We start from the raw sequence: 16,737 nt of genomic DNA, 5'->3' as shown, positions 1-16,737 counted from the left end.
AATCCACTGTCTATTATCAGTAAAGGCCTAGGTTCAGCTATGTTTACAGTACACACGATTACTGCTATAGGAAATTTAAAAACTGAGGAACTAGTTTATACTGCATATTTTCATTCACTAATGACTTGTGAAAGCATTTTCTGGGCAAATTAGATTTATTGGGGTAATATTTTCAGAACACAAAATTGTGCTATAAGAATATCTGGTGTTCCTTCAAGATCATCCTGCAGGGACCTATCCAAAAAAACTGGTTATTTTAACTACTACTTCACAATACATGTATTCGTTAATGTCCTTTGCTATTTCCAATACAGTGTTCACAACATTAGTGAAAAGCATGAACAGAACACCAGAACCAAAAACAACCTCTACAAAGGCCTCAAGAAGTTAGTTAACATTAGTACACGAACTTGCCATATACATGGGTACATATGTAGTCAACAACCTACCCCCTGTAATATCATTTTGTTAATGTAGTAGAGTTCAAAACTGAATTAATGAATTTTTCTACTGGCCAATTCCTTCTACTTCACGGACAAATATCTTCAAAGAAATTCTTAAATTAAACGTTTTAGATGATGTATAATTAGATTTAGCAATAGAATACAGTACTGTACTTTCATTTCACTTTATTGTACCTAAATTAAATTACATCGTCGATTTCTTTCCACATCCTACAGACCGCTCTCCGCAGGATCTATGGGGTATGGCTAATATAATGATATGCCTGGCACAAAGGAGACTTACACCACACCAGTTACTGGGTCACGCCTCCACTTCCCTGGTTCTGGCACGTAGTGGACAGGCTCCGGCTTTCTAACCTTCCATTCATCCCAAAATTTTCTATATGCTTCTGGAAGTCGTGCACCCACTCGTCCTGGATCAAATGGCCCCGGCCTCTTAAAATATAAGAGTTTAAGACCCTGAAATATTAAGTATGGGGGTTACATTCTACGAAGTATTTTGATTTTGTTAAATCAGGAATAGTTGCACAAAGAAAAGTGCATTACGTTTGCTAGCCTAGATTCCATTTCAACTTATAACCGCTTTCCTCGCTTTGTGCATACACACATCCGTACAGTCCGAACGCACCTTCCTCTCATCCCTACTACTGATCTCATCAAGTGTTTACACCTGATTTCAAATGTTTCACCGACTGTGGTACACGACACACGTTGAGTAACATCAAAGTTAAACTGTGATTCGAGCTGTCTGCAGTCGAGGAGGAAAGAAAAGAGTTAAGATTTGAAATATGTGGGCCAGTAAAATAATGTTTGGAGGATATTTAATCGTTGGGAACACAGATGAACCGCTTATATTGGCCGCCCCTGCGTAGAAAATTCTTTAATAAGGACACCGTGGTGACATTGCAGCACCAACTTCCGTTAACAGAGAGTAACATATCTTCGTATCGAGTTACCGAAATAAGTGACAAGTGCGTGAAGAAACATATGTTTTTATTGTGATGTATTTACTTCGTTTACACGAGTATAAGCATGCGATGTTATGGTCGTTAAATTACCTACCTTTGGCGTGGATATATTGTAGGCTTCTGTGTTTATAAGTAATTTCTTGATTTTAAATTTTAGTATAATGTTAATCGTGTTTCAGTATTTGATAACACATTCGATAATACGAAGCGAAACGAACGACTCTTAGAAGGGTATGTGTCACTTCTCGGAGCGAAGTGTTCTAATTAAACTTCCTAAAAGCCCAGAAAAAAAATCAGTGAGGTAAAGCGATATTGTTTGACGTGCCATGTTCCTGTAACAATCCGAGAAACGATTTATTATTGTTTGGCTTGTGTTTTGTGTGTCATCTAGGTGACAATGTGGTGGAGCGAGAGTTCTGATCCACCAGGCGACCAGACGCAGGCGCCTGCACAAAATGTGGAAGTAAAAGAACTTCAAGACCAGTTCGAACAGCAGCAGACGCTAATCGCCCAACTGAAGGAGATGTTGAGGAAAAATGAGCAACAGCTTGTCACAAAAGAGAAGGAAGTTGAGGTTTGTAGAAAAGAAAACATCTATGATTAGCGGATCATCTGAGCTCAACTAATGTGCAGTTGACTTACTTTATTTACATTAATTAATGTCATGTATGATGATATTCAGAGCAATTCTACACTTAAACAAAGAGCACACTGTATTGGATAAATAACATGTCATCTAGCAGTTTCACACTCAAGTGAGGAATCAGAATTTCTAGTTTCTCTCTGCCGCCTTATGAACAAATATGGGGTTGTGGAATGTCAAACTAACTGTATGATAGAAGTGAAGCCTAGCAAACACATCACAGCATGTCATACTCAAAGGAGAGAAGTCTTCAGACAAAAAAGTGAGTTTGGGCATACCCCAAGGTAGTGATATATGTTCATTACTTTTCCCGATATATATATAAATGACATAGTAGGTAACATTGGAAGTTCCATGAGACTTTTTCTGGATGATGCTATTGCATCCAGAGAAATCACAACACTTGGAAAATTTTAACAAAATGCAGGAAGGCCTGTGGAGGGTTGACACTTGGTGTAGGGAGTGGCAACTGATTGTCAGCAGAAACAAATGTCACATAATGCATATAAGTGGGCAGAATGGCATATTATTGTTACACAATTCAGAACAATCACTGGAAGTAATTACTTCGATAAAATGCTAGGAGTATGTGTATACAAGTGATTTAAGGCGAAATGACAATATAAAACTAATTGCAGGGAAGACGGATGTCAAACTGATTTTCGTTGCAAGAATCTTAGGGAAACATAGTCTGTCATCTAAAGAGGTAGCTTACAAAACCATTGTGTGATCAATAATTGAATTTTGCTCATCACTGTTGAATTGGTATCAGTTAAGGGCTGATAGAGGAAGTAGAGAAGAGCCAAAGAAGAGCAGCATGTTTCACTATATGTCCTCTTCATAAGCATGGAAATGCAACATAGATGATCAATCAACTCCAGTGGCAGACAAAGGAAGAGAGGCATTAGACAAGCAAAAGCATACATTCGTAGAATAGTCGATAAATATTTGCGTTTGTCCTACGAGTATCTCGCAAAAGCACCGAGAAGATAAAGTTAGAGGGATTCAAAAACGTGGAGGTTTACTGGCAATTATCATTTCGCAAACAGTTTGCGACTGGAACAGGAAAGGGAGTGTGAGTGGGGAGAAAGAAATACTGGTACACAAAGTACACTCTGTCATATACTACAAGGTGTAGATGTAGATACTTTGTCTTTCATCCAGTTAACATTAGCAACAATTACAGTTTATTTTACTAAGTAGCACTGATCACGAAGTCCATCCAGGAATTGGAATTGTCACAGTGGCACTAGAATAAGTAGTAGAGTGTGAAAGCAGTAGCGCTTGTTAAAGGTTCTTGAAAAATGAAGGAAAAAGGTGTGTAGTGAACAACACGAGCCAACAGTATATTGTATGAAGTGTGGCATTGTATATTGTGCAGATGCTTTCTTCGATGTCTGTATTTGTATATATATAACTCGAGGCCTAGTTAAAAGACCTAGTTAAGAGGTGAGGCGAGCTGTCAAATCCGATAAATATTTCGTGGAAATGTATTTATATAGCTATTGTGCGTTCCATAGGTATACTTGTGTGCCTGATTAAAAAAAAAAAAAAAAAAAAAAAAAAGCCTAGTTCCCTCTGTGCTCTGGTATTTTCAAGTTTTTAATATCATTCAAATCATTAATAACAAGTACATCACTGCCCAAAGCACCCTTTATTTCAGAAGAGATTCTATTTGTTGGTTTTTTTATTGCGAATGGTCTGGTGTTTTAATGATGTCATCTGTTCGTCATTTCTTGAGAGTCAAATCTTTGTCATGTTAATGACATTATCAGTCTTTCATCATGGTATTGTGTCATTTACTTCTTCCTGTGGTAAGTATCACATCAAAGTGGCTGATATCAATATTAAATGCTGGACCAATGTGACATTGACATGAGGAAGAATCCAATACTCACTAAGAGTAAGGATCAGTTTTCAGAGAAATTATGCACCTGTGCATGCAACTAGTCTTGATTTTCAGACTTGGAACTAGGTGAACGATCCACCGTGGTCCCACAAGCAATGAAATTTTCAACAAATTTGAAGAGATATTCTGCCATAGGCATTGTTTTATTTTATCCATTAACGTTATTTCTGTATTCTGTGAAAAATCTTGTGTCAGGATGGTCCAGAGAATATTCAAGTGCGGCTTATTTTCAAGGTATAAATTTACATTTGAATTCTGTCACCCATGTGCCTGTTACTGAAGTTTTCTTGAAAAACTACTTATCAGCATCAGTTAAAATGTACATTGAAAGGTGTTTGAAGGGACAGCTGGTTGACATTCTTAGGAAACATTTCAAAGATGTGCGTTATCGTAAACTGTTGTAAATATTTCCTGTCTCTGTCAATTCCAGATGTCATGTGTTTTGTCTGCTTGTTACAAATACCAAAAATTAACAACATGTACTTGTCATACATGTTCTTATTAAGCAGAAGTCAGCTGAATCATTTAGGCACATTATATAGCAGACCAATCCATGCTGCACAGGAGTGGTCTGCAGAAAAATCTGTAAGAAATACGTTATTAGATATTTGGTATAACCCATGACAAGACAAACAGCCTACTTCACAGTTTAAGGCTTATGGAAGCTAGGAGTCTACAGCACCTGTGTTAATGTCAAAAGTCATATATTATCTAAACTTACAGAATAGTGAGGTCCATTCCATGGAATTTCAACACCACTTTTTAGGACTGTTTTGGAACACCATCATTGCATGAATTATTGTGAGATGAAAAGCCTGCTCAAATATAGAGGCTTCACCAAGTGGAGATCTTCAGACAAAGCTGGGTAAAAGCCTGATGAGTAGGGACACAGGCTACCTATCACGTTAACAATACTTGAGACTCTGCCTTACATTTGTTGAAGGAGCAACTGCACTTGCATATAAACACAAGAGACAGAGTTCATCAACATCAATATGGGCAAACAATGCTTAAGTAGCTCTTCATGCTTGTGGCAACATGAAAGGCTAAAGGAGAGGGTAGAGCTCATGTGTTACGAAAAAGCATCTCCCTCCACATCTTGGTATGCCAGAAAGTAACTAACAATGTCAGCAGTGATGCACTCTGAAGAAATATTGTGTTATGTAGCCATAGTATGTCGCTTAACACTCAAGAAGACATCTCAGATGTAAGTTTTGGGAAAATCATTAGTAGCTACTACAGAAACTTTGACTATATGGAACATGTAACTTCCACTCTTAATTCCTGTGTTCACTCTAATACTGCTAGCATATCCTGTCTGTTACTCATTCCTTTGTATGTGATTACACAGTTATTTCTCAACATTGCCACTGCTTACCCTTTCTTTTAGTCTTAAAACAATGTGCTACACCGTCTCAAAATCTGTTATTAACTCCAACTCCTTTACTGATAGTATCTTCTATACCTCTACCACCTGAACTCCTTTTGCCTTGTTTTGCAGAGACTGAGTCATCTGTGGAACGGTATGTCTTATGATAGTCTGTTAGCCCCTCCTTGCCTTATACATCCTTCCCTACCCACTTCCCATTTTCATCTGCCTTGGCAAATGCTATTGATAACCAACAGTCAGTCTCACTGTGGCCACAGGCGTATGCATTTGGGTGACTGTGGTTGTGTATGAATGTATGTGCTTCTACTAGAGCAAGAGCTCAGAAGCTAGTATAAAGTGTTTTCTGTTGCGTGTTTCTGTGCATCACACGTCAGGCAGGTATGGGTGAGGATACCTTTCCTTTATTTTATGTATTCTTCCATCCAAAACCTTCCTTTGTTGTTGTAGGAGAATACAGAATGACTAGGAAAGAATTTCTGTTTGATGTGATGTGTGGCAACTTGCTCTAATGTGGAAAAATGTAAGTCAACGCAAATGAGTCATTAAAACAATCCTGCAGTGTTTGAATACAGAATTAGTGATGTGCTCCTTGATGTCACATCACCTAAATATCATGGCTAAGTAGTATAAAATGGAACAAGCATGTAAGATCAGTTGCAGGGAAGGTGAACTGTTGTTGACTTTGATTTATTGGGAGAGTTCTAGAAGAATGAAGCTAATCTATAAAGGCATCAAAAACATTCGAAGATGTAGTGCTAGATTTCTTACTGGTAGATTCAATCAACCCACAAGTAATGTGGAAATACTTTGTGAACTCAAATTGGAATCTCTGAAGGGAAGCTGATGTTCTTTACACAAAACACTGTCGAGGACATATAGAGAACTGATACTTATGACAGACTGTAGAACAATTCTACTGCCATCAAGATACATCTCTTGGAAGGACTGCAAAGACAAGGTAAGAGAAATCAGTTCTCATGCTATACCAAATACAGGGTGTTTCCATAAGAGCGTGCAAAAATTTAACAGGACATAGAGGAACCTGGGGTCTGGGAAGCCAGCTTAAGGAGATAGTAGGAATAAAATCACATTACTTTGTACTTTTTTATTTACATTAGTTACAGTTAAATGCAAATACCATCACCAACACAATGAACGTAACATTTGTACTGTATCTTACAAAATGTACTGAAACTGAAGGCCATCAGCCTCAGTGCAAGCATGACATCGGCGAACAAGATTCTGATGCACCCTGACAAATATCCCTGGTGTGTTAGTCATACCACAGGCAGCTACAGTTCTGCCAACAAATTCCATCGCCATATCCACTGGTGTTTCATACACGTCCCCAAAGGAAATAATCAAGTGAATTCAGGTCAGGTAACCTCGCAGGAATAGGACCTCCTCTTCCAATCCAGCGACCAGGAAATACAGCATTGAAATGGTTGCAGCCATCCACACTGAAGTGATGTGCACAGTCATGTTGTATCCACATCCTCCCATGAACATCATAGAGTACGTTCTCCAACAACTCAGGTAGAATTCTTTCCATGAACATTAAGTGCAGTAGGCCATTCAGATGGCCCAATGAGATTATCGCCCATAACGTCGGTCCAGATATTCACAGCTAAACGTACTTGATGGTGTTGCTGTACTACAGTGTGAGGGTTTGCCTCATCCCACACATGGCTATTCCTGCTGTACAAAATACCATTGTGATCAAATGAGGCCTCATCAATAAGCAGCACATTTTGGAGGAAATCTGGTGTGATCAAATGAGGCCTCATCAGTAAGCAGCACATTTTGGAGGAAATCTGGTTGATCAGTCCATTGTTGGAGTAACTAATGAGTCATTGCGACCCTTGGTGCAAAGTCAGTCACAAGCATTGCATGGACTCGTTGTGGGTGATATGGATGTAATTGTTGTTTGCGGTATGCTGTTTCATGAGAACATGGACACAACCCTTAAAAATTAAAAATATTCTTATTACAAATCTAATTATCAGTTCTGTTAGCTGAAACATTTTTTTTTATTTTTATTTATTTATTTTTATTTGAAGCTTCGTTTTCATGTTAAGAAGTGCTGGAACTGAACAAATGGCTTTATAGCTTGTCTAAAATTTCAGCTTCTATAACCTCTAAAAATTAGTGTAAAGTAATTTATTAACAGAAAATATCTGAAGAACTTAAGCCAGCCCATTTCAATAGGTTATATTGATTTTATTTAATTAGTGAAGTTCCATGGCTGATTTATTTTTTGTTGTTATATCCTTCATTCCGTTACCGAAAAAAGCCTGAAATTTGTTTTTCGGGGTCAATGCAATTTCATAGAATCCTGAAAGTAGGCATGCAAATACAGATTTACAAGCTAGATAAAAGTCTCACAGCAGAGGAAAATATATTCATTATAAACAATATTTTGTAAAGGTAATAGAATGACACACATGCAGTAACAAAATGATATAAATGGAGTAATGGAATGACAATAATTTTATTACTGAATTTGACTGACGTTCCTTAAGATGTTGTAGATCAAATACATTTATATGTTGGCTATACCGCAATTTTGTGTGTTAGCTATACTGTTAGTAGAAATTGGAGGGAAAGTGGGGAAGTCCCACAAACCAAGAATGTACTTTTCAGAGAGAAGAATCTCATATTCAGTGAGTCTGAAGAGTAATTGCTGAAAGATGAGTTAATAAGCTTCTTTAGTAAAGATTACAATGAAATGACTAAATGGCTGCATACCACATGTAGAATGGAGCTAATTATTTTGATAAACAGTATTTCTTCTTCCATAACCTATTCTTTCTCTGGGAGCAATGGCAATGCCAAATTATAAGAAAACCGCAATAGAAGTTACTGACTTCCTATGAACTGCAACAGAATGTTGATTATCTTTGAAGGTTACTATGTACTATACCTAAATAAGACATATTTTTATGTATTTTGTTGTTAGAAGATCACTATATTGAATAGAACATTTTATTTAAAATAGATATTGAGTTATTTGTAGCAATTACACTGTTTCCACAATAATTCTCAAACAAGATATTTCATTTTTACAGTTGTTAATCGTGCCTCTCACATCAGCTGAGAAAATGAGAAAGTACGGGAAATGGCTCAACGGGAAAGGGTTAATGATGAGATTAAGAGAAAGGACAGGGAAAGGACAAGGCTGAAATGGCAAAGTTTTAACTGCTGCTCAACTTCAGAAGCGAAGAGAAAAAGAGAAACTTAATCAAGGGAAATTCAAAAATAAAGTTAGAGGCACCAGTGAAGGCAGTGGTGGTGATGCTTGCGTCATCTACACCAATCGTCCATATAAATCTCCAGCTACATTAAGGAAAGCAATTAAATGTTTGGAAACTATGTTTATCTAGAACTCCAAGAAGTTGTCTTGGAATTAGCTGCTACTCATGGAGATTTGGTAAATGAAAAACAGGTGAAAAATCAGATTCAATGCTTAAATCTAGGCACAAAAGAAGCTGTTGCTACATTTTATGTTCGAGATGATATTTCATGACAAACTCTTGGAATAAAAGATTATTTGATATTGAAGGATAAAGAAGGTGGAAAAACCAAAGTCGAGAAGAGGTACATGATCCAGACCTTGAAAGAGGCACATGCTATATATCAAGAGGATTTCCCCAAGATGCCAATAAAATTGTCCAAGTTCTGTGCATTGAGACTAAAGTTAGTGTGCACCTTACAGGATATACCGCACAACGTGTGTCTCTGCCGCTTCCACGAGAAAGTAAAGCTCCTTTTGAAAGTTATAAACGAGGTTGTTCCACAAGTGAAAACCACATTTTCTGACGTAATTAGCATAATAGTTTGCAGTCAAGAGAAAGAAGTTCGTGATGTCAAAATGTGAAAAGTGCGCAAATGTATCTTTGAAAGATAACTATTCTTAGGATGAGAACTTAATGAAGAAGCTGATCAAATGGACCTAATGGCAAGCAGTGAACCAGCGAATCACTCAGAGAGATTCATGGTACTGTTGATCAGAGTCTTGAGGCTCTTTCAAGCATGCTGCCCCAGTTCTTACAAAATACATTCATTAAAAGACAACAATCAATTTTTTTTGAAAACAAAAAGTATTCTGCAAACAAGGAACATCATCTTGGTGCAAGTAGATTTTGCAGAAAATTATACTTATCAACTGCAGAATGAAGTCCAGAATGCCCCTTGGTTAAAACCACAAATCACTTTGTTTACTGCATATGTTTGGGACTCACAGAATGATGCGTGTTCTTGTGCTGTTGTTAGTTATGAACTTGATCATAATAAATATTCAGTGCATGCTTTCATAGGTAAGATTGTAGAGCACATTATATCCACAAACCCGGAGGTAGAATCATCACATTCATGAGTGATGGTGCAGCCAGTTGATTTAAGCAGTGTTTCCTGTTTGCCAACTTGGCATTTTTCAGAGAATGCAATGGAATAAATATTTCATGGGACTTCTTTGGTACATAACACAGCAAAGGTGCCTTGGATGGGACTGTGGAACTGTTAAGTGTGCATTCGGAATATCTGCAAATCTGGGAAACACTTACTATCTGGTGCTGAGGACTTGGCAAAAACTGCATGTGAAAGATGTCATGGCATAAACATCTTTTATAAATCTGCCTTGAAAATTGCAGAGAATAAGGAGGAATTTGATCAAATGTGGATGGGGAATAGTTCCAATAGAGCAGACAGAAACCATCCATGCTGTTACACCTATCACTCCATATATAAGTGGTGTTCAAAAAGAAACGAGCCAGAGGCATAATTACAGAAACCAGTACCTGTATGTTAGAAGTATTGACACTGGCTGTTGAGACACTTGTCCCCCTGTGATGCAAGTCGGTGAATGGTTGGTTCATTAAATTCTCGAGGCTGTGATGTTAACCAGTTACGCACGTACAGCTAGATGTCGTCCGAGATTAATCATTTTCCCCTTAGAGCCTTTTTAAGGGGACCAAAAAGGGTGTAATCACTGGAGGAGAGGTCCGGACTGTATGGAGAACAGCCGAGAACTTACCATTTTAATTTCTGCACAAGAGCCGCGACTGTGTTGGCCTTATGTGGCTTTTCATTTTCGTGGAGCAGAATGACCCCACGGGTGAGATTGCCTGGTCATTTTGATTTGATCGCTTGGCAAAGGGTGGTCAAGATTTCTGAGGAATGCTGGGCATTCACTGTTGTCCCTTGCTGCAGGAAGTGAATCAGAAGGGAGCCATCTTGGTCAAAGAAGTACATTAATATAGAGGCAAACAGTTCACCTCGATTGATGACATCCAGCTGTATGTGCGGAACTGGTTAACATTGCAGCTCCAGGAATTTTATGAGACTGCCATCGCCTCCTTGTGTCACAGTGAACAAATGTCTCAACACCCAGGGTCAATACTTATAACATACAGGTACTGGTTTCTGTAATTACACCTCTGGCTCGTTTCTTTTTGAAGGCCCCTTATATTATTGAGTACCAGCATTACTCGCTATCTCCCTGGACGTTTGTGCACTGTTTCAAAAAGCAATCTTCAGCCAAAGAAAATTCACAGGGCCTGATCAATCATACGGCCTTGCATCAAGGGGATTTAGCTCTGGTTTCCTACACTGGAAGAAACACATCAAGATTTTTTGTGGGGCAGTGGATTTATGTTGAAGATGGTTACAAAATTTCATTTCTTAGAAAGAATGATGCAAATGGAAGGTGTTTACGTTTCACTCAAAAAGAAGATAAATATTGGGTAGAAAAAGACCAAATTGTAGAGAAACTAGCTGCACCTAATACAGACCAGAGGAATAAGTACCATTTTCCCTACATACTCAGCATTGCAGAATAAAACTGGTAATTTTCAAGTGAAAGTGTCATTCCATTACTATTAAGTGTCTTTCCGTTACCAGTGATTTTTTTTATTTTGTTAGTAACATATTAGTTTAGTGATTTATCTTCTGTGCCATTTTGTTTCCCATTTATTCCTCTGCACAATATAATTTTTGTGAATTTTTATTGGAAATGGTCGAGCTGAATTATTGTTGCATTATAAATGAGAACAATATGCATGTCTGGATTATGTCATTCCATTACCAGAAAGTTGTTTTTTTTTTTTTTTTTACCATTAAATTAAAGAAATTGTGTTCCTTTGCGTATGTAGAAAATGAGATATCAAATTTTTTTGTCTTTTATCATGTTTCTTGGTCTTTTCTATGCTTAAAGTGCAAAAACAATTACTGATTGTCATTGCGATACTCATGGAAGTACCATGGAGCACTTGCAACATGCTAGTACTAGCGTCCATTTCAAGTGCAGCACGATATTTGTGGTAGGGTCCGTTGCAAAATGTTCCTGCACTTCTCTTCAAAATTGGATGTGCGAGAGGCACCCATATTGCCAGGTTCCTCATTTCTTCTTTCCAGTGAACCATCTCCCGCAGTCGTTGATTGAGAGAAATAAACACCCATCATGATAAGTGATGCCTGTTAGGAAATTGTTTTCTATACAGTCTTTCAACAGCGAGAGCACTGCAGGATACTTCTCCATACACGAGGTTCACGTCAGTGAGTTCTGCGAAACTCTATCAGTACTGCTTCATCATATTGTACTGTATGTCTCTGAAAAGCATTGAGTAATGAATGGGTCTGTTGTTGACTCATAGCACATCCTGTCATGAGACAGTGTAAATATACGATACAACAGAGCTACCTTAGGGACAAGTAAAGTAAACAAAACTTGCATCATCACTTCCTAATAATCATGTTCGCCCTCCTTGTTTCCTTGCTGAAAGTAAACAATGTACATGTAAATAAACAGTACAGTACGTGTAAACTTGTACACATGTTAGTTGTAAATAAGCTGGAAAACAGTCATTATAGACAAAGTGGTTGACAAGTTTACTTCCATATCTCCTTAAGCTAGCTTCTCCGACTCCCCGCCCCCCTCCCCACCCACTTCAAATTGTTCAGAGGAGCATTCTTTATGTCCTGTTACATTTCTGCATGCTCTTACAGAAACACTCAGTAGAAAGTCATTTTTCCCTTACTCAATTTGTGAGTGGAACAGGAAAGAAAGTGTCTAGTAGAAGTACAAGCTATCCTCTGCGTGCACCATATGGTGGACTGCACAGAATACATGTAGATTGCTGTTCATATTGATCTGAATCCATGTTGATGTTGTATGCCAAACTGATGCAAACAGTTTGTACATTTAAAAGAAGTTCTGGGAGTAAAACGTGTGACAGCAATGTGAGTATGGGGACAACTGACAGATTAAAACTGTGCCCGTGAAAGCCAAAGGCCCTAGTTTGAATCTCAGTCTGGCACACAATTTTAACCTGTCAGGAAGTTTTATATCAATGCACACTCCACTGCAGAGTGAAGATTTCATCCTGGAAACATCCCCCAGGCTGTGGCAAAGCCATGTCTCTGCAATATCCTTTCTTCTAGGAGTGCTAGTTCTGCAAGATTTTCAGGAGAGTTCTGTGAAGTTTGGAGGGTAGGAGACGAGATACTGGTGGAATTAAAGCTGTGAGGATGGGTTGTGTGTAGTGCTTGGGCAGCTTGATGGTAGAGCACTTGCCTGTGAAAGGCAAAGGCCAGAGTTAGAGTCTCAGTCTGGCACAGTTTTAATCTGCCAGGAAGTTTCAGTCTATCTTCAGCTGCAAAGACCTTGTTGCCCAAAAGCTTATTTTGTAACAGTCCTTTAGTTGTGCCTATCTGCAACCCAGCATCTTTGCTATATGGTAAGTAGCGACTATTATTTTCATAATATTGTAGCACTTGTTATTTTTTTTACAATCCCGAGTGGTTCATTGTCTACAGCATCATCATTTTGCTTCACCTTCACACCAAAAGCTGACATTCTGTTAGAACTCAACTTGTTAAGATTGCTGATATAAGTTAATTCCCATTTTCATCCAAATTTAGATTCTTATAGTACATATGAATGATACCCTACTTTCTTTGCTGCTCTGTATGATCTGTTGTAAAATAGACAGAACATAGCATCTCTTTTCTCCAGGATGTCAGCTTTTTTTATGGTTTCATATCAAAACTACTTCTAGCAGTCATGTAGTATTCTTTTTTTCAGCTTCTTTTCCTTGCCATGAATTCTTTCTAGAGACAGGGAGATTTTTCTCTTTTTTTCTACTCTGGCTCAGGTGGCAATGGTACAGTTTCTTCTATAGATTAATCTGTCGTCCCATTGGCACCCTGTGATTGTGGAGAGGGGAGTGTTTTATTTCAGGTTCAGTTAGGTTGATTACTATAAAAGGCTCTCTCCATGTGGGAGCTGGATTCTATACTTTCTGAGGCTAATAATATTGCACCCAGTCACAACAGAATAATGCTGAAGCAACTTGGAAATATGTCAAAGGAAACTCTTGTAGAACTTGTGGATAAAATATGGTAGACAAGACACTTACCTAGCTAATCTAGGAAGGCAGTTAGCTAATGTAGGAAGGCAGTTCTGGTCCTCCCACACAAACCAGGGAGACATCAAACATACCTCAACTGCTATCAGAACATTGCCTTTATTGGATTTGTAGGAAAGATCCGGGGTAAACAGTCATCTGATATGTAGGAAATTCCATAGCAGCTTTCAGTGTGGGTTTTTGAGATATCAATCTGCCATTGACAAATGGACTCTGCTGCAGAGGGAACATGTTTTTCTGTGCAGGCAATAACTGATAGGCAAAGTGTTTGATGCAGTAAAGTCATATGTACTGTTGGGGGACATTATACTCTCAAGACTGCTTCAGCAGTGGGCCGGTCGGAACACCTGCTTTTGTGATACTGTGCTTTCTATTACCGTGTTTCTAGATACATAGTTGGTAGTATTCAGACTGACTGATTTGAGCAGGAAATGGTGCCCCTAGAGCATATTGTAAGTGTAAATCTTTTGTCATAAAAAGCATATAATGTCTGTGATAATATAAGGTGACCATTGAAGTGCTCGTATTTGTAGATTATTGTGCAGGTTTTTGATCCTCCTCCAGCCCTGTTTTTGTAGCTAATTACTGTAAGATACAATTAAGAGTTTTGAAGAGCGAGCTGCTTATATTGATTTTACATTCTACAAATAAGTATATATTTTAACCTTTCTTGTTGACCTTTTAATTCAAATGATCAGCGTATGAAAAACACCATTTTAACCTTTAATGATACAGTTAGATTTCTGGGTTTCATATTTGATTTCATACTGTTGTGGTTATTACACCTAAGGAACCAGAAGCCAAGGTCCCTTAAAACACTGAAAATTTTGAAGTAGTGTAGGTACAAATCTTGAGTACCAGGCAGACACTGTCTGCTCCAATTTCTTGAAGCTGTCGTATGACCCTGAGTTAGATTATGGGTGCACAGTTTATGGATCTGTGAGTCCTATATACCTTGAGACTGTCAGTGCCATCCATCATGTGAGCATTATACTGTCACAGGTATGTACTGGACCAGTCCTATATTTGGTTACTGTTCTGAGGCAAAAGAACTGCCACTTCCCATCAGGTTTCACTTCTTTATAATTTGTTATGTGTACAGTTTCTTCGCTGTTTCAAGACCGCTATTGTACCAAACATCATTGAAACAGATTGATTAATTGTGTTTGTGCCGGTTATTTACGTCTTTCCTACATGATATTTCAACTGCGAGTCACACAGTTGAAATATTGTGCAGGAAAGACGTGAATAACTGGCAGAAACCTGATTAATCAACATGACTGCTCCTCACCGGGAAAGCTTGAAGAATTATGTCATTGAAACAACTGTCACAAAACAAATACAGCCTTTCAATATCCATGCAAAGCACGACATATTGGAATTCGGTGGGGGCACAAATACCACCAACAATCTGTGGTTGAAGCTGACTACTGCCAAGAGGTATTTTAAACTTTCTGAGGTACAAGAGGGACAGTACCTACAGAATAATTTTAACTCAGTACTCATTGACAAATTAACTAAGTAGCTATAGCAAATCCTGCAGGCCCCACACATACAGGAGGCCTCCACCTGGGTGTAAAAAATCTACCTCAAGTTAGATACGAATGGTATTTTACCTACTGCCCAATGGAAAGACTATTGTGCCCAAATATACTGTGAGTGGTAATAATTTTAGCTCGTGTCTAGAAGAGAGCAGTGGCCACAACATATACTGTGTGTTGTAAGTTGACAACAACGTAAAACTTGGGGAATTCCCTAATATTGCCCAAGCTAGTCGTAATAATCCAATCAATTAGACTGGTGTTCTGTTTATTACTTATATGAAAGTAATTAATGAATAGTGTATTGATTTTGATAAGTCTGCTATTGCAATTGTTCATACCTTCTACTTTTAATGTAGTACTTTTGACACAAGCTGTCTAGAGTGAAGCTTCTTTTCATGTTGTTGGACTATTGTTTGGATAACGTGTTGTAGTTTTGCAATTCCTCCTTTTATTTTGTGACATTGTTTTTTTGCCAGTTGCTGTGGATTATTAGGATGCAATACTACTTTTTAACAACAGTAGAAAATATTAAGACAGCGAAATATAATTTAATCTGGTCATCTAATGATTGTGAAATTTGCTGACAGGAGAACGACAAGCGCCGAAGAATAAGTTGAGCTTATTTGTTTTGTTTGATATTCTTCAAAGTTATAAAGACAAATAGGTTGAATGTGTGATGTATATAACAGTATAGTTACCAGTTATCAGTGTTGGATCTGATAACAAAAAATTATTGTTACAGTCAATTTACTTCTGAACACCGTAAAAATTTATTTGCAACTCAGACACCAGTGGTGGGTTTGACTTCTTGAAACTACCCCTATGGTGGTGTAGGATTGGGTGCCAGAATTGACACCACACAGCCATCCGCACTTATGTTCCCTCATTTGTGAAAATATGATGAAAATAATTTCTCATGAGTCACTAAACCACTAAAATTACCATGAGTTTACTCAGTAGCTCCGTAGCTGAGGCTCTAAGCTCCTGAGATGAAGGTCACATGTTCAGTTGTTAGAGAATGATAACTATTTTAAAAATATAATCAAAATAATTGTGCCCTTTATTTCTTTTTATTTTTAGTCATTTAATTTGGTTTCAAATACAGTTATTTTCTTAAATTTAAATTATGTTCCTTGATTGCTTCATTTCAATCATTGTGTTAACTTTATTATTTTGCGCAAATTTAATGAAGTGAGTTTGTATAGAAAAAAGTGATTTGCCGTAACGTAGAATTCATATTTTCTCATGTTGCCAAATAGAACTTGTGTTTTAAATGTTTGTATGATGATAACCATCCCAGAAAATGTAACTTTCCATTTTGGTATGAAAGTAAAGTGCTGTTTCATTTTATATCCTAAATTTTCTACATCTACATCTACATTTATACTCCACAATC

At 37.7% G+C, this 16,737-nt stretch overlaps 2 protein-coding genes across 3 annotated transcripts in view; one reads left to right on the top strand and one right to left on the bottom strand.

The window, feature by feature from the left end:
* Window positions 1-1,197, bottom strand: part of LOC124789303 (39S ribosomal protein L28, mitochondrial) — a 31,692-nt gene extending 30,495 nt beyond the window's left edge. The window contains exons 1-2 of the mRNA XM_047256614.1: window positions 1,011-1,197; window positions 748-923 (exon numbers count right to left, since the gene is read on the bottom strand). Of these exons, the coding sequence (XP_047112570.1) occupies window positions 748-923; window positions 1,011-1,031 (197 nt within the window). The 5' untranslated portion in view covers window positions 1,032-1,197. The remainder of the gene's footprint in view (window positions 1-747; window positions 924-1,010) is intronic.
* Window positions 1,198-1,561: 364 nt separating this feature from the next.
* The window catches only part of LOC124789302 (protein lava lamp-like), a 153,976-nt gene continuing 138,800 nt past the window's right edge, over window positions 1,562-16,737 (top strand). For both annotated transcript variants that reach the window (XM_047256613.1, XM_047256612.1), the window contains exons 1-2: window positions 1,562-1,733; window positions 1,824-2,006. In XM_047256613.1, the coding sequence (XP_047112569.1) occupies window positions 1,830-2,006 (177 nt within the window). In that variant the 5' untranslated portion in view covers window positions 1,562-1,733; window positions 1,824-1,829. The remainder of the gene's footprint in view (window positions 1,734-1,823; window positions 2,007-16,737) is intronic.

The sequence above is a fragment of the Schistocerca piceifrons genome, chromosome 3 (assembly GCF_021461385.2).
Source record: "Schistocerca piceifrons isolate TAMUIC-IGC-003096 chromosome 3, iqSchPice1.1, whole genome shotgun sequence".
Taxonomy (NCBI): domain Eukaryota; kingdom Metazoa; phylum Arthropoda; class Insecta; order Orthoptera; family Acrididae; genus Schistocerca; species Schistocerca piceifrons.
This window is presented reverse-complemented; position numbering and strand designations above follow the sequence as displayed.